Source organism: Dreissena polymorpha, chromosome 8, assembly GCF_020536995.1.
Source record: "Dreissena polymorpha isolate Duluth1 chromosome 8, UMN_Dpol_1.0, whole genome shotgun sequence".
NCBI classification, from domain to species: Eukaryota; Metazoa; Mollusca; class Bivalvia; order Myida; family Dreissenidae; genus Dreissena; species Dreissena polymorpha.
In genome coordinates, this window is record NC_068362.1 from 105189578 (window position 1) to 105216835 (window position 27258).

At 35.1% G+C, this 27258-nt stretch overlaps 1 protein-coding gene and 1 long non-coding RNA gene across 2 annotated transcripts; one reads left to right on the forward strand and one right to left on the reverse strand.

Annotated features, from left to right (window-relative positions):
• Positions 1–17: 17 nt before the first annotated feature.
• LOC127840789 (uncharacterized) lies at positions 18–25768 on the reverse strand. The gene is made up of 4 exons (XM_052369199.1): positions 25215–25768; positions 801–1783; positions 58–110; positions 18–23 (listed from the first exon to the last, which is right to left on the reverse strand). Exons 1-4 carry the CDS (start codon positions 25553–25555, stop codon positions 18–20), a joined length of 1383 nt encoding a protein of 460 aa, XP_052225159.1. The 5' UTR covers positions 25556–25768.
• LOC127843041 (uncharacterized) lies at positions 13101–15648 on the forward strand. Its single transcript, XR_008032059.1, has 3 exons — positions 13101–13671; positions 14229–14339; positions 14957–15648. It is a non-coding gene; the product is annotated as an uncharacterized LOC127843041 (long non-coding RNA).
• Positions 25769–27258: the final 1490 nt, after the last annotated feature.

The window sequence follows — 27258 nt, forward strand, 5'->3', positions numbered from 1 at the left end:
AGTTAGGCACCCTAGTGCTAGGTCTGAGTATGTAGCCAGGAGTGTGCCATCCCTGGCCAGGGTGAGAAGCTTGTGCTGCGGCCCGTAGCTGGTGATGTACAGCCTGTCCCCTGTGGGACTCACAGCACACTTGTATACTGCAAAACAGAGTAACATCAAGATATTGAATTACTGTTAATGTTAAATAATCTTATTAAACATACTGCAGTGATATTGTATTACGCATATGTTGCTATAAAGAGGCCTTTACACATCTAAAATATATGCATACATTTCAATGATTTAATAGTTAAGTGTGCCAATAAACTTCAGTAGCAGAGCTATTGTGTTTACGTTTGACAAGTTTAAATGCGACTGGTGAGTAAGATATGAATTAGAGCAAAATTACACAGATGGAAATAATTACACATACTGAAACAATTGCACACTTCAATCAACAGGTAAACATATTGTACATGTACAATCATTTAACAACCACAAAATTAAGACAAGGTCAGAAAGTGTCTCTTTCCCAGGAACACAGTTTCTATTTATAGACATGCCATGTAGTGACAGTCAAAATACTTCATTACTCATGTTACTATAATTTATATGATTAAAAAAAAAAGATAAAGGCCTTATGGGTCAATATTTGTTGATTGAAAAAAATAAATCCCAATTCGGTTCATTAAGTTGATAAAATTTGTCATTGTATGGATTTAAAATAACACAATTTGACTAGACTCCATTTCCCACAATGGCTAGAAAAATCCCTGTACATAATAGGAATGTTATGAGGATGGATTCACCATGATTCTTACCTGGCATATAAGCTAATCTATCTTGGTAGAGTCTGCAGATCAGTTTGCCATTCAGCGTGTATTTGTACAATTCTTCACCAGAGGTGACAAAAAGGTCTTCATAGTGATGGGCAATACCTGTACATTCATGTTGTAACTGAAACTTCCTGCCAGGAACAAGCTTTCCCTGGTTGACAGTGATAAACTGGACCTCATGTATCTTGCTAGTATTCACAGCCACTGCAACCTCACTGGGTGTGATCAAACAAATGTCAACTGGCCTAGCATTAACATCCCAGTGACTCACCACCTGGTACTGCTGGTTCAGCAGCTTGACTTTCTGATTTTTCGAGTCTACAATCAGTACCTGCCCATCGGGAAGAACACATATGCCTGTGATAAAACATTCACCTGAATCACTTGGTATTCTCACATTGTGCTTAGTATTACTCTGGACATCAAATGCCTTGCCTGACTTTCCCAGCAGAGTCAGTGCCTGCTGTATTATATGCTTACATTTTATGCTGGCTATAAGGCAGAGCTGCTTATGATCTCCAATTTTCTGAACAATTTCATGGAATTGTGACAAGTCATTGTGAACACTGGTGCATTTATGAATAGAACTTGTAACTGACCCTTTAATGCTTATAACTTCATCTTTCATCTCGTTAAGTTCCTTCGCAGTAATATTATCAAATTCATTCACGATAGAGAGAACACTCCTACACATCTCTTCTTTTAAATATTGCTCATTTCCGCCTGATGTACCCACAGAATTATTATCACATTCATCTATATAAGTATTTAAATTGCCACGCATTTGCTCTATCATAACTGCACTATGTTCCTTGTATGTTCTCTGCAATGACTGAATGCTGGCCTTCTGACTGATTTGCAGGGTTTTAATTTCCCCCAGGACAGTTTCCAGCTCCACTGACAGCCCCTCTAAGCCTGTGGGCTGCGAGTTGGTCAGCTCCGAAATCTGGGTCACTTTACTGCACTGGCTGAAATAAACAATTAATACATGTACATATTAAGGAATAGTCAGTGATATTATGTAATGCTTCAAACAAGTATAGTGTCAAATAAAAACATACATGGACAATAAATAAACGCTTCTTGGGCTTAATATGGGGCTATATAGATTTGCACTTTTCCATCCATCTGCATGACTTTTTTGTCGTATATAACTCAATATGTATTCCTGCAACTTTACAAGTACAGTAACCAGGCATGTGAGCTAATGTGCACCTCTATACATGTATGTTGTTTGTGTTGTTTTCATCATAATTGTAGTAGTGTCTCCTTTTTAGACAAAAATGACATTTTAAAATATGTGAAGAGTGTAAAATAAACAAGGGCTGTGTGTGAAACATGCATATGGGCTGTCAGTTGTAGTGGCAGCCATTGAGTGAATACGTTTTCTGTCACTGTGACCTTGACCTTTGACCTAGTGACCTAAAAATCAATAGGGTCATCTGCGAGTCATGATCAATGTACCTATGAAGTTTCATGATCCTAGGCGTAAGCGTTCTTGAGTTAACATCCGGAAACCATTTTTCTAAGTTGAGTCACCGTGACCTTGACCTTTGACCTAGTGACCTGAAAATCAATAGGGGTCATCTGCAAGTCATGATCAATGTGCCTATGAAGTTTCATGATAATAGGCATAAGTGTTCTTGAGTTATCATCCAGAAACCATTTTACTATTTCGGGTCAACATGACCTTGACCTTTGACCTAGTGACCTGAAAATCAATAGGGGTCATCTGCCAGTCATGGCCAATGTACCTATGAAGTTTCATGATACTAGGCATAAGCGTTCTTGATTTATCATCTGGAAACCATTTTACTATTTTGGGTAACCGTGACCTCGACCTTTGACCTTGTGACCTCAAATCAAGTCATCTGCGAGTCAGGATCAATGTACCTATGAAGTTCCATGATCCTAGGCCTAAGCGATCTTGAGTTATCATCCGGAAACCATCTGGTGGACGGACAGACGGACATATGGACAGACCGACATGTGCAAAACAATATACTCCCTCTTCTTCGAAGGGGGGCATAATAGTATTGCTACTAGAGGACTAACACTTTACATAAATATTTATCATTGTGTAATTTAACCCACATGCATAGTTTGGTATGTCTTTTTTCAACATACCCAGAGTTATGGCCCCTGTTTAGCAAAGAAATCACATTTAAAATTGTGTTGTGAGTAACTCAAAGAAAACAGCTGAAAAAGGGATTAACTATTCTTAAAGTATTACCCACCATGTGAAATTATGCACCTTGATATTTTTTTTAAGTTTTTTTTTTACATAAGAAGAGTTATGTGACAATCCCTTTAACCAAATGATATTTTTTCAATTGTGAGAATCGTTACTCAAATAGAGGGATACTTCTACAGTAACATATTAATCATCAGGTTAACTTGTGCAACTCCATATATTTGTTCATAATTTTAAGACATTTGTGCAGTTGTGGGACAAATTGGATTGTAGAGGTCTCCATGTACTCAAAACAATGTTCTAGTTGTTTATACTGTTTTCAATTTTAATATTGTAAACCTTGACCACACTATCAATAATAACAAATGCAAGAAAAGAGGCATGACTTTTAGTTTATGTATATTCCCACACATTTTTAAATAAGCCATAGATGAAAGTCAATATATTGTTCACAACCACCTGTCTTAAGTGGATTAAAAGTCAATGAATGAAAGCATTTAATAAGGGCAGTACTGTAATATATATGAAGAATGTCCAATTGTCCTACATGTACAGTGTTTTATGATAATGAAAATCTGTTTAAAATATTGTTATGATTGGTATAACAGGTACGTAAACTGACCTTTATACATGTAACTTCATGTTATAAGCTTCTGTGACTTTTGACCTATTGACCGAAACATGGATTTACCTCTTAATCTTCCTGCATGTAAACATAAAATATGTTGCATGGTTGTAGGACGAAGTATTCCCTAGACATCATGTGGAAACAATTTGTCTACAGACCAATATACAAACGGACCACAGGACAGATGCCAACCAAAATAACACGGCTTCTTAAAAGAGGGTCCTCTATTTCATAAAGTCTCAGCATGAACAATCTAGCCTGTGATGAGTGGCTTATGACATGCAACCTCATGGTCTACTATATCCCAATATGTTGTGTTGTTATTTTAACTATTGTCATTACTTTGCTTTAGTTGTTGTCACATGATCTATGTGTGGAAAAGAAAAGACGCCATTGTAAATTGTTTTAAAGAAGGATCTGAGAGATTGGTCTATTGTTTATTTATATGTGATATTGAAATACCATACAGTAGCAAGCCTAGTGGCAATGATGTATATATGAATAATAATTTTGCAATTTACTTTATACTACACAACATAACAAAAAATTATAACTTTTTAAAAAATTTGTGGAAAATATACTTTTATTGTATTCGCATTATTTGCCAAAAAAAAATGTTAAATGGCACCAAAGCAAGAGCCAATCGCTGTTCATAAGCTATTTTCACATTCAAAATGTTAATTTCCTAATGTTAATGAAATCCAAGATACAAAACATGTTTATGATTATTTTACACACATATTTTACAGTATTAAAAGTGTACTTAATATTGAACACAGAGGACTGCACATTTTCAACAAATATACACTCATTTACTTTTCTAAATTATTCAATAAAAACAAAGGTTTAAGTATTGTTGTGTTGTTTTCTTCCTTAAAGTCACATAACATCCACCGCATGAAATGTTTGTAAAAGTTTATGTATTTTAAATCACATTATAGTGTTAGTAAATATAAAAAATAACCTGTTACTCTGTTTATCATACCTCAAGGTCCCCGATTTTAAAGAAATAATGACAAAATCGCTAAAAAGCTGCAGTTTAAGCGGGAATGAAGATGACTTTTGTCATTTGACGTGTTAATAATGACGTCATGAGCACGGGCACACTTAATATTTGCAAAAAATGTGTTGTTTTTTTCTGTTTGTGTTGCACTTTATGTTTAAAATATATGACATCTTGGTATCAAATTGTTTGTTTTGTTGAAACTTATCTATTTTACTAAAAATGATTACTTTATAGCTGATTCCGAGTAATATGACCATCCTCCACACATGACTGATATAAGAACTTCCTGTTGACCGTGATATAAATAGAGAATATATGACTGGTGACTTTTTATATCACATGATATCAAAAGTCACCAACCATATATTCTATTTATTATGCCACATTGAAGTAAATAAGAAAATATTAACAAAACAAACAACAACAAACAACCGCTTAATTTCATTGATGTACTGTAGTAAAATATGCAAATTAGTAGCACCCTGATTACATCCACTAGCATTTATGCATATTTACACATAAATAATAGTTCGCAAGTAAGCAACAAACAATAAAATTTAAATGCTTATAATTTAACAAAATAAAACAAGATGTATTTGTGAAAAACAATGTCCCCCTATATGATGTTTGACCTTGTAGGATGACCTTGACCTTGACCCTTCACCACTCAAAATGTGCAGCTCCATGAGATACACATGCATTTCAAATATAAAATTGTTAGCTTCAATATTGCAGAAGTGACATTACATGAGCAATTTTGACCCATATATTTGACCTTGAAGGATGAACTTGACCTTTCACCTATCAAAATGTGCAGCTCCATGAGATACACATGCATGCCAAATATCAAGTTGCTATCTTCAATATTGCAAAAGTACTCCTAAAATGAGCGATTTTGGCCACATATAATTGACATCTGACCTTGAAGAATGACCTTGACCTTGACCTTTCACCACTCAAATTGTGCAGCTCCATAAGATACACATGCATCCCAAATATCAAGTTGTTATCTTGAATATTGAAATACTGCAAAAGTGTACATTAAATGAGCGATTTTGACCCATATATTTGACCTTTGACCTTGAAGGATGACCTTGACCTTTCAGCACTCAAAATGTGCAGCTCCATGAGATACATATGCATGCCAAATATCAAGTTCCTATCTTCAATATTGCAAAAGTTATTGCAAATGTTAAAGTTGGCGCAAACCAACCAACCAACCGACCAACCAACAGACCAACCAACAGACCAACAGACAGAGCAAAAACAATATGTCCCCCACTACTATGGTGGGGGACATAAAAATTGAAGCGAGAAATTGATACTTAAAATTACAATTTCTGCACTAAAAACGAATAACAAATATATTGTTTATAATAACACATTCAACGTGTACATGTACTTCCAAGTACACACCAATCGCTATTTTCAAAGCGAATGTGTAGAGTGAAAATCTCAAACAATAACGACAATAACTAAATGGAACTGGACTTTAACGCACTGCGCTAATTGGAAGTGATAAGAGTGATTTATTTGTCAACTTGTCCATCTCCGTAGTATACGTTTAGTAGTGAGATGTTAACGGTTTCGCTGGGAAGTCAAAGTGGGTGGAGAACGCAACTGCTTTTGGATTTTGAACTTTCTAAGGAAGCTGCTTTTGTGCAATATTCAGCGATTTCGCAAGCTGTGTGTTTGGAGTTGGAGATATATTGCTGAGATTAATGATGTGTACGTTATTGTGACCAATGATATGCATGATATCAGTGGGAGAGCATCCTGAATCCCACATAGTCTGTGCAACCATATGTTTCCTGGTCGAGTGGTTGGTAAGTTTCATCGTTATACATACACATTACACATGCTTCATTATTTTTGCTATTTTTGACACCCATTTTCATTCTGATGAACCAACAGTCAGTGCCAGTACAGGGCCCTCAATCTATCAAATCTGCCGCCGAATTTCTGCGGCAGTCCCCCACCTGAAAAGTATACTTTTTTCCCCTTTTGGGGGGAAAAATTCCCCCTAAAAAAAAAAAAAAAAAAAAAAATTTTTTTTTTATTTTTTTTTATTTTAATAGAAAGATGTGTCTCATGATTATTATATCTCAATTCTATTTCAATTGAATCTTTTCAAACATACTATATTATGAAAAATGCAATGAATATAGTGCAAACATGTACAAATGAAATAATGAGAGAGTAAGTAAAAAAATCCCCCAAAAAGGGAAACGCCGCAAAAATTCCCCCTCCTAAGGGCTGCGGACCCCTTCCCCCAAAGTAGTGTGAGGGCCCTGCAGTAGTCCTACTGTTATTGGTCTGTGTGCTTGTTGAAAAAAGAATGGGTTGTTTAGCTCCGAAAAGCAATGGGGCTATTTTTTGGATAAAATTTCTGGCAGTGGGCTTTTCTCATCTTTGAGCAGCTATCTTTGCCCCCTCATTTTGTGAAAAAATTTGTCGCACACTGTTCCTATTGTGAAAAAATGAGTCGCGCACTGTTCACAGTTGTGAAAAATGGGTGGTGACCATTCAACATTGTGAAAACATGAGTCGCGCATGGTTTAAAAGTCATAAAATATCAGTCGCAAACTATTGAAAATTGTGAAAAAATGAGTCGCGCAATGTTGAGTATTGTGAAAAATGAGTCGCGCAATGTTGAAAATTGTGAAAAATTAGCCGCTCCATCTTGAAAGTTGTGAAAAAATAAGCTGCACACTGTTCAAAATTGTAAACAAATTAGTTGTTACTGTTCAAATTGAGAAAAAAATAAGTTGCACATTTTTCAAATTTGTAAAAATATGTGTCTCAAACTGTTCAAAATTGTGAAAAAAAAATTAGTTGCTATAAACTGTAAAAAATGTGAAAAAAAATAGTCGCTTACTTTTTAAATATTGAACATTTGCATCACAAATTCATCAAATTTGTGCAAAAAAAGCCATTTGCTAATGAAGAAAAAGCCCCTAGTCTATTATAAAAAGGTTTTCAGTTTAAAGACATTCTTAATTATTTTTTATCTGCCATTTCATATGCCTATATTATCATTTTTTTATAATGATATTGTGTGCCTGTCTAAATTGTAATTTGTTCAAGTTGTGCTACATGTATAAAAATGTTATTTTAATAATCTCTATTTTGACATTTTGTCTCAATATTGGGTTTGTTAGATTTAATTATACAATATATTTTTTTACATTTTATTTGCAGAAAGTTGCAACCACATCTTTTGATGGGTCATGACCATTCTCCCAAGTTCTTGGCAAAACAGTTCTAGCCTTATCAGTTTAACCGGTCTCAGTCTTTCTCTGCCACTCAAAGAATTTAAGATATACATTATATACCCCCCCCCCCCCCCCCCGCTGCATTCCGGCACAGCTTCAAATCAACCAGTGTAATTACTTTTTTTTGAAAGGTGAAACTTTTTTCAACAAATTTATTATTGAGTAAAGTGTTTTTATGTTTTTGTTTTATCTTTGAATGTTATAGATCTTAATTCAAATAAAAAGTCTAATAATATTTTATAATTTTTAGATTTAGATTTTCATTTTAAAAGTAGTTGTGCAATGAGTGCTTAATTATGTTTTTATAAAGGTTTCTTTATTTCATTTTCAGGTTAACTAGAGTACTAGACTACCAATGTACACAAACATTTTCTGTTTTGTTAAAGATGTGGAGACAGAACCAGTTTCATGTAAAATTATGATTTCAGACACTTTAAATTGAATAGTTCATGTATTATTAGATATCATATGGCAGGTGTTGACTTATAAGAAAGAATCTTTATTATTTAGAATTTTTCTTAAAAATTGAATAATTTTTCTCTGTTGACATTAATTTTTTGTGTATGATATTCACTTTTTTGCCTTGCTATTTTGAAAGAGTGACACAAAAAAGAAACACATTTGCATCTTTAAAGTATAAGTTGTCCTGAATTCTTCTTTTGATCAAATCTGTCATGTTTATTTTTTTTTATTAAAACCTATTAAGTTTATTTTTGTTAAGTTAAATGTTTCTTATTATGCTGTATTATTTTTGTTCTTTTTAAGTGAAGCAAGTGAGGCCCAAATTAATATTTGCTTTATTTTTCCCATAGATGAATGCTCATTTCTTTCATGCTTTCCATGTTTTATAAACTTAAAGTTTTAATTATTACTTACTAGTTATGGATTTTCTGAAAACAATATGAATGGTTCAATTTGTTTACATTTTAACGACGTAAGCGATATTCCACGCCTCTAAAAAAGTAGTTCTCAGTATGGGCGGGACTTAGCAAACATTGAACGCTGCACAAAATAATGGTGAACTCAAATGTGGGCGGAGTTAAAAAAATTATTTTTATGGGCAGAGCTTAAAAGTGTAATTGGATGGGGTATCCGATAACACTTTAAAAGATCATGTCAGCGTCTCCAACGTAAATGCGCAGTAGTGGCAAAATACAAAAATATATCAGGCAACGTTATATCATGCAGGCAGATATCAATGCGGTGGTATGATAAATAGAGAATAACAGGTTACTGTCCCATCATTTTGTAATATATCAAGCGAGGCTTAGAATAATATAACGGCGAGGCTTGCTGAGCCATTATTTTATTCGTGCCGAGCCTAATATATTACAAAACGATGGGACAGTAACCTGTTTTTCTGTTTATCATACCATATTTTCCTAAAAATCTGCAAAACAATCCATTTTTTATATCTAAAATGTACGGATCCCCGTTGATTCTGCTGATCCGGCTTTTACATGTTGACATACATGTAACAACGGCGTAGGAAAAGAGGTCATGAATAATCGTTTAGAGAAAAATAGATGTTTTTACTACGAATGGGAAGAGACTTTAGGGTTACGTGCACCCGCTTTAATTATAAACGTCTTGAATTGGAGATCAGGAATGGACTGCAGCGACAACATTTAATGTTTGATTAAGACACATTTTTCTTTAACACATTCAAATAACACTATTACATCCCCGTCATGCGAATATTGGTCTTATAGCATATTTGGCCAGCGTAGCTCAAGATTTCGTGATATCTCCTGAGTATCCTCTACAAAATGCATATCCTGAAAAGACTGCTGGACTGGAGCTACGCTGGCAGCATATCGCATAAGACCCATTTGAACATGACACTGTTATTTACAAATCTCTGCATCTTGTAAATGGAACATCAAGCCACAATACTTTCTAATAGAAAATTGAAGTCACACTGTGTTATTTATAGCAAAATGGCAAATGTCAGTTGCCTATTCTGGATTACAGGAAAGATTTTCAAACAGACTGAGTGCGTACATGTACGTCACATATGTGTGGCTAGACAATTCAATGATTTCAGATCTAGCATGCAAACTATATTATTTTGGTAATTGAAAGACAAATGCAAGACAAACAACATTTACCAATATATTTTAGGTTTTCAATAATTTATTTCCATAAAATTCATGGGATCTTTATTTGATATCTTAAAAAGCAATATTGTATTATCAAAATGAGGTATTTATTAATAGTACAGTCCATCTTCCCCTGACAACTTACTGACCAAGCATGGACCCTGAACGTATTGGAGACAAAATTTATCTGTAATGTCTAACTGTAACTGGGCCAAAACGAATATGAAAAGAGAAGTCAGCATTTCCCTACTCTGTGAGTGTTTCATCCGATACTACAGACGTGGTTATGTTGCCAATGCTCTGGGGGGTTCTGTTCAAATCAGCCAATGGAATGAATGGAGTGTATTCATTCGGGTTTGTTGGCGTTATGTAAAGGTCATTTAAGGTAAAAGCTGGGTTTTTCAAAGATGTTGAATGAATTTATGTTTTTATATTACCCACTACTGTTAAGGCTATGACATATATGCTCACTGGGTGTAAAGTAAATCATATGCACTAATGACAAGATCATGACCTTGACCTTTGACCTAGTGACCTGAAAAATTAATAGGGGTCATCTGCAAGTCATGCTTAATGTACCTATGAAGTTTCATGATCCTAGGCATAAGCGTTCTTGAGTTATCATCCGGAAACCATTTTACTATTTCGGGTCACCTTGACCTTTGACCTAGTGACCTCAAAATCAATAGGGGTCATTTGCGAGTCATGATCATTATGTACCTCTGAAGTTTCATGATTCTAGGCCTAAGCGTTTGTCGTAGGGTGTAAATATAATTGTATTAGATCGATAGTACAGAAGTAGTAAAAGAAATTAAGGTTATTTAGTGTAGGGTATATGTGGGTTTTTAGTTGAATCTAACATAGTTGAATGTAACCTATCTTCCCGCTTTTTCTGCACGAGCACGGCAGAACTCACGCAGCATTGAACAAGGCTGATCGATGTTTATTGCACATTGAATACTATCCATATTTGTAGGCTTTAATTTATAACCTACAGGTAAATACAATACTTTACATATGGCATTGTTATGTTATCTGGATTTAACGTTTTTATCGTATTTTAGATATTTGTTATTTGGTATTTGAGTATTTGTGAAATGTCGCGCTCATCATACCGCCATTTCAATTGATTGTATTTCGTGTATTATTATTGTTATTATTCTAATTCTTCTTCTTCTTCTTCTTATTATATATATATATATATTATTATTATTATTATTATTATTATTTACATATTTGTTACAGGGATTTATTCCTATCCAAATCTATCAGACAAAAGATCCACGACTTGTCTATTTATCCGAGAGCGCATAGGCGTAGCTAGGTCGGACGACAATGGCGCCCAACGTTTTCTGATGTTTGGCCAAATGGAATGCAGTGCAGATTGGTAGACCGGTTCTTCTAGACGGTACCATTGATATTCGGGAACCCGCGGGTACGAAACGTTAAAAGGCCTCCTCCTTCTTCTTGACAGTTACATCACAAGACCAGAGAATTCTACGCTGGAGTTTTGACATTAAGTGTATTTGTGACAGTGTGTGAACATTGTGTTTCGTTGTTGACGATTCATTTATACGGTGGTGTGGTGAGCGTTTTAATTTTCGTTGTACTTTTGATAATAATTGTTGACACCATTTTTTATATTTCATTTTTTTTAAACAATACATTTAGGAATCACAACACTAACATTTAAGTTGCATGCAATCTAACCTAAGCCCCTGCATTTGAGCAAAACACTTCTATACATTGACAACTAATCCTTTAAACAATAGATTGCTATGTAGATTTGTCAGTTATAAAAACACATTACTGTATTTAGAGCTACCCGGGTGTACATTGTCCAGGGTAATCATGGAACTTAGGCTGGAAATCCATGGTATAACATGGAATTCCATGGTAATCCCTGGAATTTGAAACAGTTTCCAGGGTTTTCCAGGGTTTTGTTCTAGAAATGTCCATGAAACGTGGACTTTTTTTCCAAGCATTTTCCAGCCTTGGGTGGAAAAGCATGGAAAAGGAATGGAAAACGCTGGATTTAGGCTGGATAACCCTGGAAAATATTTCCAAATAGCATGGAAAGTGGAACATAGAATTTTTTAAGCATGGAAAAGACTCTAACATTTTCAGCTAACTCTGGAAAAAACTTAGACTTTATAAGAGGAGAAAATAACTTATAAAAATGCAACACATTTTATTCAAAGTAAATCAGAGTTCAACAATTTACACAACATATGAATAAAACATAAAACAATGTGCATAGTTTGGGCAGAAATAGTAGTAGTTATAGTAGTAGTAGTAGTAGTAGTAGTAGAAGTAGTAATGCTGGTGCTGGCAGTAGAATATGTTGTAGGAGTAGAAGTAAAAGTGGTTGTTGTATAAGTTGTACAAGCAGTTAAACTACTGATAATTATACTATTGGTGCAAATTTAAGTGACAGTAGCAGTTACTATTGTGTTGTTGTTTTAGCATTTACAGGAATAGTAGCAGTAATGGTAGCAATAGTAGTATAAATAATAATAACAATACTAGTAGCAGCAGTAGTAGTAGTAGTTAAGGAAGTAGCATTTGCAGCAGCAGCAGTAGTAGTAGTAGAAGTAGCAGCAGCAGCAGTAGTAGCAGTAGCAGCATCAGCAGCATCAGTAGTAGTAGCAGTAGTAGTAGCAGTAGTAGTTGAAGTACTAGTAGTAGTAGTAGTAGTAGTAGTAGTAGTAGTAGTAGTAGTAGTAGTAGTAGAAGTAGAAGTAGCAGCAGTAGTAGTGGTAGAAGTAGTAGTAGTAGTAACAGCAGCAGCAGCAGTAGTAGTAGTAGTCGCTGCAGCAGGAGTTGTAATAGTAGCAGCAGCAGCAGTAGCAGTAGTAGTAGTAGCAGCAGCAGCAGGAGTAGTAGCAGCAGTAGCAGCAGCAGTAGCAGTAGTAGTAGTAGTTGAAGCAGTAGTAGTAGTTGAAGTAGTAGTAGTAGTAGTAGTAGTAGCAGTAGTAGCAGCAGTAGTAGTAGTAGTAGTAGTAGTAGTAGTAGTAGTAGTAGATGTAGTAGTAGTAGTAGTAGTAGAAGTAGAAGTAGTAGTAGTAGTAGTAGTAGCAGTAGTAGTAGTAGTAGTAGTAGTAGGTAGTTGTTGTTGTTGTTGTGGCTGTTGTAATAGTAGTAGTAGTTTTGCAGAAGTAGTAGTAGTAGTAGTAGTACTAGTAGTAGAAGTAAAAGTAGTAACTTTCAAAGCAATGTCTACAAGTTTAAATTCCTTAACCCTGTTCAAGGTGTATACACACTCAATATTTAACTACAGTCCAGGTTTGCAATTAACAAACTATCTGAAAAGCCTGTGTGTGAGTCAGATGTGTCTGCGGCTAATCTATTGGTTATAAAATATCACAGCCTTTTCTGATTGGCTGAGTTCAAATACAGAAAGTTTACCTGTTAGATTGAAATTATGGAGAAGGCGTATTGAAGAAAAAATGCAGGTTAAACTTGTTGTTAAAATGAAGTTAATGTAATTTCACAAACAGTAGAGTTTAACTTAATGAGTTTTTCCATTAACAAGAATTTCTTAAAATAATAATGTATGGATATCATTTGGAAAGTGACATGAAATGTTGTTAAAAAGTGATGCATACAAGTGTTTCAGAAGTCTGTCTAGGAATAGAACAACAACTGAAGGTTTGTGCTTTTCATTATTTCTAAATATTCCTTTAAATTTATTCTTCTTATGTCATCATTGTAGACCTTTTTTATGTGACATTTAAGGTAAAAGTATGGCAAATATAGAAGTTTAAAAGCAGCTGTCACACACATTTTCACTAAGTGCAGTTTGCAGCTTGATAAAGGAAGTCCTATGTGGAGATATTAATAAGCTTGAATGTAGTATCGGAAGTTTATAATGCATGGCTAGGGAACTGAGGCTAAGGGAGTTATGTGCTGTGCATGATGAGAACTCAATGCTCATTAATGCTGTTAATGTTTATAAATAAATTAATTAAACCAATAGCATTGTTTTTTAGGTTTCACTGTACATTTTCATACCAATAGAATTACACATCATTCTAATTATAGCAATAATAAATTTGTACTAATCATACCTACAAATTTTGTTATGCTATGCTTTGTGATGTATTAACTTCATTGTAAGTTATTATTTAAAGACAATTTTACTAAATATTTAAAACAATACTTGAATTATTTTCTATATACATTTTCATTATGTGTTTTAACTGTAGCTGACCAGTTGATGGAAGATACTGCAGAGTTTGGCAGGGAAATAACCCAAGACAGCAAAGCGGCTCTTTTGGCGCATTTACCAAGAGGACTAACATGGCCACAAATTCATGGTAAATATTGTTATGCCCCGGGCTCATATAAGTAATTTAGTGTTAACCACCTGAAAGTATTTTGTCTTTTTGGTATCCAATATTTTGGTCTAGTTTCAATTACAGGTTATTTTTATATGAATTAGCAAATTAGCATATCTTTCATATAGCAATATCTGAATATAAAATTCCTATATGTTTGAGTTTCCAGATACATGCTAGTGTACCCCGTTTTGGGGCATTTAAGAAAACAACAATATAAATTTCAAAATAAAAGAGAGTCATATAAAAATATAAGTTAAATCAACAATTTATTCACTTGAAAGTCTCAGTTTTCCTGTGTGGTTGCCTGTTTGCAAGTAGATTAAAGCCCGCTTGCAAACTTTAAGAGAATAAATTTCAGTAAATGGAAAAGAAATAATTGCTAACTACTTAGGATCGTAAATGTTCGCTCAAATAAAAAAAAGCCAGATGTACCGAATTGAGCAGTGATATGAAATATCTAAAATAGATTAAAATATGAATGAGCATTGAAGTATAGATATTCAATCATATGATTGCTGCACATTTACTTTTACAGATGAATGTAAAAAACTTATGACTTTCTTGTAATATTGTTTGCTTTGTTTTTCTTTCAGAGATCATGCAGGAGCCGTACAGTATAACAGCAGTACAAGTTCTATAAAAGATCCACGACCTACTGAAGCCCAGCTAATTAACAAAAAAGTTTTTAAAAACTGTAATTTTATCCCACCTGGGTACTTATAATTTACTAAGCTGCCTTCACAAGTTTTAGACTTGCAATTATATTTTAAACTGTCACTTGGAAAGTAATACATGTACATGCATTCATGTTCTGAATTTCTTTGAACAATAAAATTATATAAAAGTATTTTAATGAAATTGAGCACCTAAATTGCATTAAAGTGAAAGTAGCTGAGAAAAATAGTATCCTTAATTGTTCTCATGGGCAGCTACATATATTGTGACAAACATGAAGTAGCTAAAATAACTTAAATTTTTCATTTTGTTTCTTGTATATAGTTTGTACAGGGTTCGTGAATTGTTACTGTATATTACTTGACTTGCTTGTATTTTGTTACTTTGAATACATGTTGTTAAGGTTGCATTATACTTTTTAACTTTTAAAGTAGCGCCTGTTCTGTTATGTAAGGGCCTGATTTATGATAATGGACCTAGAGGCTTTGTAAGCATGTATTAAACAACACTTGTTTGATCTGAATAATTTGTTAAATAAATGTAACACAATTTGTAATCTGATGTTATATTTTGATGAATTGTGAACAAAATAATACATCGAAGAAACTAAGGCATTATGTTGATTTTTTGTTTTGTTTTAATCTAACCTTAAATTATGATTTATTTAAGCTGTGAGTATTGTATTCATTTAATACATGAATATTGTTTTTAGACCAGAAATTTCTTTTTCTATTCAGTGACCATGGTAAACGCTGGACAATTTTCCATGTTATACCAGGCATCCATGGAATATTAAACAAAGAAAAAACCTGGAACATTTTCCAGGGTTTTCCAGCCAGCATGGAAAAAATACCGTCCGAATACTCCATGTAATCTGGAAAACCCTGGAAAAAAATCCATGGTTTTCCATGGTTTTCCAGATTACATGGAGTATTCGGACGGTATTTATTCCATGCTGGCTGGAAAACCCTGGAAATTGTTCCATGGTAATTATTCCAGGGAGCCTGGAAAACCATGGAAACTATTCCAGGCTATTTCCACATACCATGGACAATTTTCCACCCTTTTTTTTTAAATATTGACGCTGGAAAAGGCTGGAAACTTAGTCCGAATACTCCAGCCTCATATTTTCCATGGATTTCCATGGAAAACCCTGGACAAAGTACACCCGGGTAGTAAAAGCCAGTTTGTATTTTTAGTCACTAGCAGTATTAGTTAACCCCCCAATCTGTACTTATTTATTAACAGTTAGCTCGATATACCCGTGCTTTTTATGATTGCAGCGGTATATGGAGAACGTGACCGTTTTGTTGAAAGTTATTTTTCAATGAAATTAGTATAAACCAATTTCATTGCAAAATAAAGAAGGTGAATAAAGAAAATCCTTGCAAGGTAGCGTGATTCGAATCGTTCGCGGTCGTGCGTTAATATAATTCGGAATATTGTAAAGGTTTACAGTATAAACCTGTAAATTTTACATATATTGCGGATAGAAGAGTTTATCGAGTTTATCGATATCGGTTCGTTGCTGCTAGAGTTAAGAGCGCACGCTTAAGTTTATGATTGGATAATTATTGACTAGTACTGATAGTTATTATAAATTTCGCGTCAGCGCAGCAGTTAAACTTTGAACTGGAACCGGATATCGATGTAACGGAAGTCGATTTACCGGAAATAAATTGCGCACTGTGACGTATTACAACTGTTAGTGTGTTAAAGTAGCTTTATCAAATTGTATTTGTGTTTTGTATTTGTTTTAATTTTAGGAACACACTTGTTTGTGTTTATTGTACAATAACTACACTTATAATTTGAATTCATTAATTAATTATTAATTATTATTTAAAATTTAAATACCATTTATTTATTTTGTTGAAAATAAAAATAAAATAATTAATTGCTTATTCAAATTGAAATTAAGCATTCGAATGAATAAGTATTATGGCTTTAAGAATTTAATTAAATGATGTTATACTTTTAAATAACTCGAATAATTGCAACAGTTTTGCATAGTGTAATAACATCTAGTTTAATTGAAAGAATACTTACGTGAAGCGTGTTCACACGTTTATACCATTAATGTACATTGTGATGTTGTTGTTACTGTTTTTTTTAAGTGAATTATGAATTTTAATGTTGTTTAGAGCGTGAACAATGAGATATTTTATATGATATAGTGATAGTTTAATCGCTGATTATTGACAGTTGTGTGACTCTCATTTGAAGTGAAATACATATTTGAATATATTTGCAATCATAGTGCTGTACATTTATGAATTGTCATTCTCCAAACATGGAAGGTGATATAACAGATAGGGAAAAGAGACTTCGAAGGAGAGGAGTGCTGAGAGATGAAGTTAATAGGATTGCAAATGAAAGAGAACTTGAAAGGATAAAACAGAGGGATAGAGATATTGAAATGAAACAGCTTAGTGAATTAGAGAGACAGAGAATTGAACAAATTGAAAAACGAAGAAAGGCTAGTCATGACAAGGATGAAGTAAATAGACTTAAAGAAGAGGAAAAACTTAGGCAGAAACAAGATGATGATCAAATAAGAGAACTAAAGGAACGAAGGAAAGCGTTAGAATTAGAGGTACATAGAATGAGAGAAACTGGCATTGGTATTGAATTTGAAAATGATGATGAACAGGGAGCTTGTGGATATGAATACAGGAGTGGCAAGAGGATAACCGAATACCAGAGAGATTTTGACATATACGAGCGGAATACAGATAGAGGACACACACTTATAACAGTTGATGAATACGACAAATTAGATCAATTAAGTAACAGATTTGAAGGATTGAGTATGTGGTCAAACGCAAGCGAAGATACTGTAGACAAAGAACTTAAGTGGTTAGACGATAAGGCGTTGCAAGAAAATTGTCTAAATAAGGTTAATTCTGGGGACAGAATTAAAATGGAGAGAGAGAAAGTAAGAGAACATGATGATTATGGTACTCGGGACAAGGATCAGTGTGATGATGAACTTGAAGATATAACAAATTTAGAAGAGCAGATTGTAATGATGAAATTGAGAGAGATGGAAATGGTCAAAACTATTCAGATGAAGACTCAATTAAAAGAAATGAAGGAAAACGAAAGATTGAGAGAAGAAAGAAAGAGAATACAAACTCTAAGAAAACAGAGATCAGAATTAGAACAAAGTTTGTTTGACAAAGAGACCATAATAAGTCAATTTGATAATGAAGAGAGATTGAGAGAAGAAAGGAAGAGAATACAGACTCTAATGAAACAGAGATCAGAATTAGAACAAAGTTTGTTTGACAAAGAGACCATCATAAGTCAATTTGATAATCAACCTACTAGAAAACAATACCACCACGTCAATAAAGAGGAAGCAAAGGATTCAGTAGACAATAATCACAAAACGTTTATGATCAAACCGAATATTCCAAAATTTTCTGACCCAAACCAATTTAACGAGTGGAAAGTTGAAATTGAAAGTATCCTCGAGTCGAACATTTATCATAAGGAAATATTAAGACAAGCGATACGAAATGCCATAAGTGGAAAACCTAGGAAAGTATTGACAACACTTAGACCCACAGCAACTAGCGAAGAAATCTTAAAAACCTTAGAAAGCAATTAACGAGATATTAAAAGTGGAGAAAAACTAATGGAAGAATATTACAACGCACAGCAGGAAAAAGACGAAGACATTTCGGCATGGGGCATCCGACTTGAAGAAATAATTCAGAAAGCCATAAACAGAGGGGAAATCCAGACATGCAGAAAAGAAAGAATGCTGAAAACACGATTCTGGAAACATCTCAGAAATGTTGAATTGAAAAATGCGACGCGATTGTTTTTTGAATCATCAATAACATTTGAAGAACTGAAAAGAAAAGTAAGAAGAGAAGAACTAGAGATGAAGGTGAACAAAGAACCAGAAATCAAGAAACAAATACATGTTCAACAATTCGACCCTCATATAAAATTGTTGGATGAATTAAAAGAGCGAATTAAATCAATGGAAGAAAAATTAAACAGCTTGTCAGAAGAACGACAAAGGCCACCCATGGTAGCAGAAACCGGAAATAGATGTTACAACAGGGGTCAGTCATATAGAGGCTTTAGGAACAATTCAACATTTAGGGGCCGAGGTGGATACCGCCCACGAAACAATAGATTTTTCCGTGGGAATCAAACCTATGAACAGAGAAGTAGTAACTCAGAGACAGGTTGCCAAAATAATGACAAACACAAGACACATTTAAACTAGATGAAGCTCTTATCGCAGGGTTGGATGAGAGTGGAAACGAGAAAAGAACAATAAACCCTGAAACATGGACAAATAAAGAAATATTACAACGCATGATTGGTGATGCCAAATTAGATCAAATCAAATTGAACGGAATACATACTACAGCACTGATTGATAGCGGGTCACAAGTAAGCACCATCACTGAAGTATATTATGAAGGCATGTCACCAAAGCCAGAATTGTACACTTTGGAGGACTTTGGTCTTGAATTAAAATGTGCAAATGGCAGTACAATTCCATACTCTGGATATATATTTGCAGATATTGAAACAGAGTTTACTGATAAGCCAATTCAAACTATTTTGCTTATAGTTCCAGTGAAAGAATACCATGGTACTGCTCATGTTTTGCTCGGCAAAAATGTATTGAGAGAATTAAAATGTAATGCTGACACTTCAACAATAAATGATGTATGGGCAACTGGATTTATGTCTGTTAATGCAGATATTGGAATAGTTACCGCTACTAAGCCTATAACATTACATCCTGGTGAAAGCAGAACCGTGACCGGCTTTTACAGAAAACAAGGCATTATGAATGAAGCTGTAACCGAGCCAATAGAAGACATACAATGCCACAGCGCCATCATATGCCCAAGAGTTGTACGTATCGACACAATTGGAAAGACAGCTCGGATACCTGTACGCATATGCAACGTGACAGCTAGACCGATTAAAATAAAAGCCAAACAGACTTTATGTCAGTTGAATGAGGTAAAAGTACTGCGTGAAGCACCTATATTCCAACCGCTGAATGCACCTATAAATCATGTCGAAGCATCTGAAAAAGAAAACAAAATAACAAATGAACATTTAGAACAGAAATATAAAGCAGACCTTGATGACTCCGAATTAACAGAAGAACAAAAGACCCAAGTTTACAACTTGTTTGAAAAATGGGATGCTATATTTCCGAAATCCAGTTTAGATATGGGTCACACTCAAGCCGTTAAACATAAGATACAACTTCTCAATGAAGAACCATTCAAGGAGCCGTACAGAAGAATCCCACCAGCACTCTTTAATGAAGTTAGAGAACATCTGAAAGATATGTTAGAAGCCGGTGCCATTAGTGAGTCAACATCTCCGTGGTCTTCAAACTGTGTGATAGTGAGGAAGAAAGATGGCAGCATACGATTTTGCATAGACTTTCGGCGTCTTAATCAACGAACAAAGAAAGATAGTTACGCTTTACCGAGGGTCGAAGACACATTACACCTTTTATCCGGATCGAAGTATTTCTCTAAATTAGATTTAAAATCCGGGTATTGGCAAGTAGAGTTAGAAGAGTCGGACAAAGAGAAGACAGCATTTCAGTGTGGCGGGCTAGGATTTTTTCAATGCAACAGGCTTCCATTCGGGTTGTGTAATGCCCCTGCAACATTTCAACGCCTTATGGAGCGATGTATGGGTGATTTGAATCTTCGTGATTGCCTAATATATTTAGATGACATCATCATTTTTTCTTCCGATATCAGTTCCCATATCAATAGACTAGACCAGTGTTTTTCAAGATTAGCTTCATACAACCTTAAAATTAACCCTTCGAAGTGCCAATTCTTCCAGACTAAGATAACTTATCTTGGTCACGTGGTCTCCGCAGATGGGATTCAAGCAGACCCAAAGAAAGTCGAAGCCATCGCCAACTGGCCAGTTCCTTCTACGGTCAAAGAAGTCAGACAGTTTTTGGGCTTCGTTGGTTACTATAGACGTATTATTAAAGGATTTGCACAACTAGCTCGACCACTGAACAATTTACTTGTTGGTCAGCCCACGAAGAATAAGAAAACTGACAAAAGTACAAAGAAACCAAAATTTAAATGGGAAGCTGCACAACAGGAAGCGTTCGAAGCTTTGGTTGAGACATTGGTAAATCCACCAATATTGGCATATGCAAACTATGAATTGCCATTTAGCTTACACACAGATGCATCAGGGTCAGGTTTGGGTGCTGTTCTTTACCAGCATCAAGATGGAAAGGACCGAGTCATCGCATATGCCAGTAGATCTCTTAAACCATCGGAGAAAAATTATCCAGCGCACAAACTCGAATTTCTAGCACTGAAATGGGCAGTCGTTGAGAAATTTCATGACTATTTATATGGTGCAAATTTTGAAGTGATCACGGATAATAACCCGCTTACTTACGTTACCACCACTGCAAAACTCGATGCCACAGGTCAACGTTGGATGGCAGCTTTAGCGAATTACAACTTCACTGCTCGCTATCGTCCCGGAAAGAGCAACGCGGATGCTGATGGTTTAAGTCGCATGCAGATTGACCCACAGACCATACAAGCCTTGACGACGTCAGTCACAGCTACAGTCGAAACATTGCCATTAGTTGTCAGCACCGTTGCTCCAGACAGTATTTTAGACGTGGAGGCTGAAGCGAGTACAACAGTTCCTAATGATGTTTTGTTAGCATACGCACTGAGTTCCAAGGACTGGAGACAAGCTCAGGTGAAAGATCCCGTAATATCCATACTTATTGACCACGTTCGGAAAGGCACCAGGCCGTCAGCTACGCGGGCTTCGGGCAACATATCTGAGGTAGATAAGTATCGGCGCGATTGGGATAAGCTGGAACTTAGGGATGGCGTGTTGTACCGTAACGGTGTGCTTTATGGACAGCAATACCATCAACTTGTTTTGCCTTCTACGTTAAGAAACGAGGTATTTCAAGCTTTGCATGATGATCTTGGACACCAAGGAAGGGATCGAACCACGTCTCTATTCAAACAGAGGTTTTATTGGCCGGGAATGGACACATTTGTTCGCGATAAGGTGGCTGTTTGTCCCAGGTGTATCCGACGCAAGGCAGCACCACAGTCTGCGTCTCTTGTGAACATATCCTCGTCTGCCCCTCTAGAGATGATTTGTATAGACTACCTTAGTCTTGAAAGGTCGAAAGGTGGTTTCGAACATATACTAGTTGTAACTGACCACTTTACAAGATATGCCCAAGCATACCCAACTACAAATCAAACTGCGAGGACAACTGCTCGAGTTTTGTTTGAAAAGTTCATTGTAAATTACGGTTTTCCGGAGCGAATTCATAGCGACAAGGGAGCAAATTTTATGTCCACCTTGATAACGGAACTATGTCGTCTCGGAGGTGTCAACCAGTCCCGTACTACCCCATATCATGCTATGGGTAATGGCATGGTAGAACGGTTCAACCAAACCCTGTTGAAGATGCTAGGGACAATGGACGAAGATAAAAAGAGCAACTGGAAAGATCACGTTGGACCAATGGTTCATGCATATAATGCAACAATACATGACAGTACTGGTTATTCACCGTACTATCTAATGTTTGGTCGGCACCCTAGACTGGCAATAGATGCTCTACTTGGTTTGAACACCGACGACATCCATGCGAAGTTTACAAACGAGTATGCACGAAAACTTCGTGAACGCCTTATAGACGCCTACAAGAAAGCCAAGGAGATAGCTACTAAGACAGCAGAGGTTAACAAACGTCTGTACGACCAAAAGGCACACGCAGCGAAAATTGTACCAGGTGATCTTGTATTAGTACGAAACGTCACCGTGCGCGGAAAACACAAGATCTGTGACAAATGGGAAAACGAACCGTACCTTGTTGTGGATCAACCTAACCCGGACATTCCTGTCTATGACGTCCGGAGAGATGGTCCACGAGCAAGACGTGTTCGTAGGCTCCATCGCAACCTCCTGTTACCACTAGGACTGCCAAACGACAAATCAACAAAGTCGGTTGGGGAGGATATCGTACCAAAGAACAAGAAGTATGTTATTCCTCAACGACGTGGAATGGGAAGTCGAATCGACGGTGTTGTTCCATCGGACATACATCCGGGACCACGAAGGTCGGCGAGAAATAGACGTGTGCCGATGTGGCAAACAAGCGGACAATACGAAATGTGAAGAGTAGTAAACGTACAGTGTAAAAATGCACGAGGACACAATATATGTGTTAAAAATGGGTACAGTCTATCGCTTTTGTGTATTAAGGTGCATTAGTTTTATTTTATGTATTGTTTCTGGTTATGTGAATTTAAATTCAGTGTAAATTTCTTACTTCATGTACTTTTGTTACTTAAATGTACTGTATCTGGTAATGTGCAATTTTTTTTAGTTAAAATGTACATTATAATAGAAATATGTTTATAATTCGTTTTATACGCCTATGTAATACATGCGTTTGCGACATGTCATTGAGTATATGACATTAACTTTGTTGCGCATAATTTATTAATTTACCGTTTTGTTCTTTTAAACGCGCGTACACATTCGCGTATGTCGCGCGCGTTCGTCTTACAATTGTTGTAAAATGTCGGGACGTCATTTTTTAAAGAGGGGGGAATATGTCGTAGGGTGTAAATATAATTGTATTAGATCGATAGTACAGAAGTAGTAAAAGAAATTAAGGTTATTTAGTGTAGGGTATATGTGGGTTTTTAGTTGAATCTAACATAGTTGAATGTAACCTATCTTCCCGCTTTTTCTGCACGAGCACGGCAGAACTCACGCAGCATTGAACAAGGCTGATCGATGTTTATTGCACATTGAATACTATCCATATTTGTAGGCTTTAATTTATAACCTACAGGTAAATACAATACTTTACATATGGCATTGTTATGTTATCTGGATTTAACGTTTTTATCGTATTTTAGATATTTGTTATTTGGTATTTGAGTATTTGTGAAATGTCGCGCTCATCATACCGCCATTTCAATTGATTGTATTTCGTGTATTATTATTGTTATTATTCTAATTCTTCTTCTTCTTCTTCTTATTATATATATATATATATTATTATTATTATTATTATTATTATTTACATATTTGTTACAGGGATTTATTCCTATCCAAATCTATCAGACAAAAGATCCACGACTTGTCTATTTATCCGAGAGCGCATAGGCGTAGCTAGGTCGGACGACACGTTCTTGAGTTATCATCCGGAAACCATCTGGTGGACGGACAATACGGACATAGGGACCGACATGTGCAAAACAATATACCCCCTCTTCTTCGAACAATAACAATATGTAGGGCTCTTAAACCAGGAAATCACTTTTTCAAGGTAATCAAAGTAATCTAGGTAATCATTAGTAGTTTCTTGACAGCTTTATTTCTTATTGCAGCTGGATAGAGATTTATTTAATATTGGAAACAAAACACTAGACAAGAATTCTAGTACACATAAAGGTAGTCTTGTCTAAAAGGCTTGTAAGAATTGCTCATGCAGTGTGACTGGTCTGACAGTGATTGTAGAGCTCATAATTTGTGTTGAATGCACTTTGTTTTACAAGTTAAAACAATTGTAACAATCATACATCAAACATGAGCTCTACTTTGGACAGAGAACCCAGTGTATAATGTAAATCTATTCTATAATAACTCCAAGCTAAAAGACCTCCCATACCTGAGCATTTAATATATACTTAAATTTAGTTCTGTACTGTTTACTTAAATTTAGTTCTGTACTGTTTGAATTGAAACACACCTTCAAACTTCTTGTTTTTCTGATGCATGGTTATTAAGGACACAGGTTATAAATGCCATCACAGGAAATATTAAACTCCCATGAATAAGAAGTTCAGGAAATATCTTAATTAAACAGTATTTCTGTCAAAACAAATAACAAGTCCAGAAAAGACACAATTTCAAATTAATTTCATAAGTCATTTCTAAAAATTTGAAAGAAAGTGTAGTCGTAAAATTTCATTGTATTTGATTCTTTTCACAAAAAATTCAGGAAAAAATGTGTTTGTTAAAATACAATAAATCAAAATTGCAAACTTGACAATACTTAACTCTCATTAACATTGTGACATTATATAGTTCATTGATTTCTAAACACGTTTATGTGCCAAAGTATTTCAGAAATACCTGTGATCATTGAAGGCACACTTTGTGCAGCACAACTGACTGTGGTCATCACATAACATTTCAATTTTGTTGTCCTTGTGCGCTTGACACTTCAATAGAAATTCCTCCACCTGTTTCGAAACTGGCCATTCTTTCATGACATTCCTTCCATAAGCTGAATGTTTTTTAAACCACTTATCATGCAACTGAATACATTTCCCACAATAAAGTTTCAAACATGTTTTGCAGTAAAAATCTGCATTTGCTTGCTCTTTGCATGACAAACAAATAAAATCCTTAACCTCATCAGAGCCTTTGGCATGAGAAGACGTAGACAAGTCCGCCATTTTGATAATTGACATTTTAAGCAAACAAAACGTTCAGGAAAATTCTTAATTTCACAGTATCTCTGTGAATACGAATAACTAGTTCAGAAAAGACATAATTTAAATCTTTTATTAAAAAGTCAAGCAATCACAAAATATGTACTGAACAAAAATCCAGTTAAACCTAAAATGGTTAAGCCATAAAGTATTTTTGAACTGAACAGAAACCAAATAAACTGTCAAATGACAATCAATTGTAAGCAGTAAACAGTGTAACTATGTAAACTGTAATGGGACTATTGGGTCGCGTGGGTATTGAATATATAACATTTCCAATTGTGGCAAAGAAGATACCGAATTTGAAATTAGATAATGTTTAACAGATAGATAGGCCAGACTTAATGCAGTGAGTTTGAATGCATATTGATAAATGGACAGAAATTTAACAATGTATAAGGCATGTAGTTAGTGAAGGCCAACATCACAAATATTGTTCAATATTTTCTATTATGAACACGTTCTCTGATTACATCACAAATATTGTTCAAAATTTTCTAACATTAACATGTTCTCTGATTACATCACAAATATTGTTTAATATTTTCTTACATGAACATGTTCTCTGATTACATCACAAATATTGTTCAATATTTTCTAACATTAACAGGTTCTCTAGATTTTGTGTGCAAACTAATATTATGATACCAGATTATGTGACCTTGCCATTAAACTTTATATGTTTATTACTTTCCACCAAAGAAATCACTAAACCTTGTGACACTGACCTTTGACATCATACATGCCAGAAATGTTAGGGTCCAAATCGGGACAGTCCATTAAAAATGTCGGTACATTTTACCAAAAAACAGGACACCTAAAACGATCAATCATGCCACCTTAACTGAAGTCAGCAATCAGCTAATTACTTACAAAACCTCATAATATCTGGCAAATATTGATGATAAATGTGTTTAGAATTGCATGAACACAGACGTTCTCCATTTTCCGGAAGTAAACAAACATGTGCACTATGCAGATAAACCCATTTGTGACTAAGGCAACGTTCAGCGGGATGTGCGCACATCGAGCACTGTTTTGATTCAACCAATCATCCATTAACTCTAAATTTAGATTGATGCAATAGACTCTATGTACAAATTATTTTCTGAAAATCAGCCAAAAACGAAAGTAAATTTATGACTCTGGTATTGGTCAGCGCTCGATTTGTTTGACATATAATACAATGAATAACGCGTAATAATAGTATCTTTGGACTTGATTTGGCCCATGAAATACAAAAGCAATCTGCTTAATGCACTACGATGCATCTATCCCAAGCAATTAACGACCCTTATCATAAAAATACCCTGGTGTAAATGCCTGATCAAATCAATAATTTGCAGATATATCGCTGATAATATGTCAAAAACAACACTGGATCACTCGACTAGTAGAAATGGTTTGTTAATAGGGGGACATAAAGTGATTAGCGATGGTAATTAAAGCCAGACGGAGCTTGAACAGGGAATTTTGTTGTGAACTTAAAGAGCGTATATCGTTTTGTTCGAATGTCGGGACAAATAGTGTTACATTGGGACACTGGGACAAACACCCCAAAAGCAGGACTGTCCCGCCAAGATCGGGACGTCTGGCATGTATGTTTGACATGTTGACCTAAACATTAACAAGGGCTGTTTGTAAAACATGCATGCCCCTCATATGGGCTGTCAGTTGTAGTG

What these genes read in the sequence shown, in the direction of transcription:
- LOC127840789 (XM_052369199.1), bottom strand. Translation starts at nt 25,555, where the DNA reads ATGTCAATTATCAAAATGGCGGACTTGTCTACGTCTTCTCATGCCAAA. An exon ending in TGTGCCTTCAATGATCACAG is followed by an intron (nt 1,784 to 25,214) that starts GTATTTCTGAAA and finishes TGTTTATTTCAG; the next exon opens with CCAGTGCAGTAAAGTGACCC. An exon ending in TAGATTAGCTTATATGCCAG is followed by an intron (nt 111 to 800) that starts GTAAGAATCATG and finishes TGAGTCCCACAG; the next exon opens with GGGACAGGCTGTACATCACC.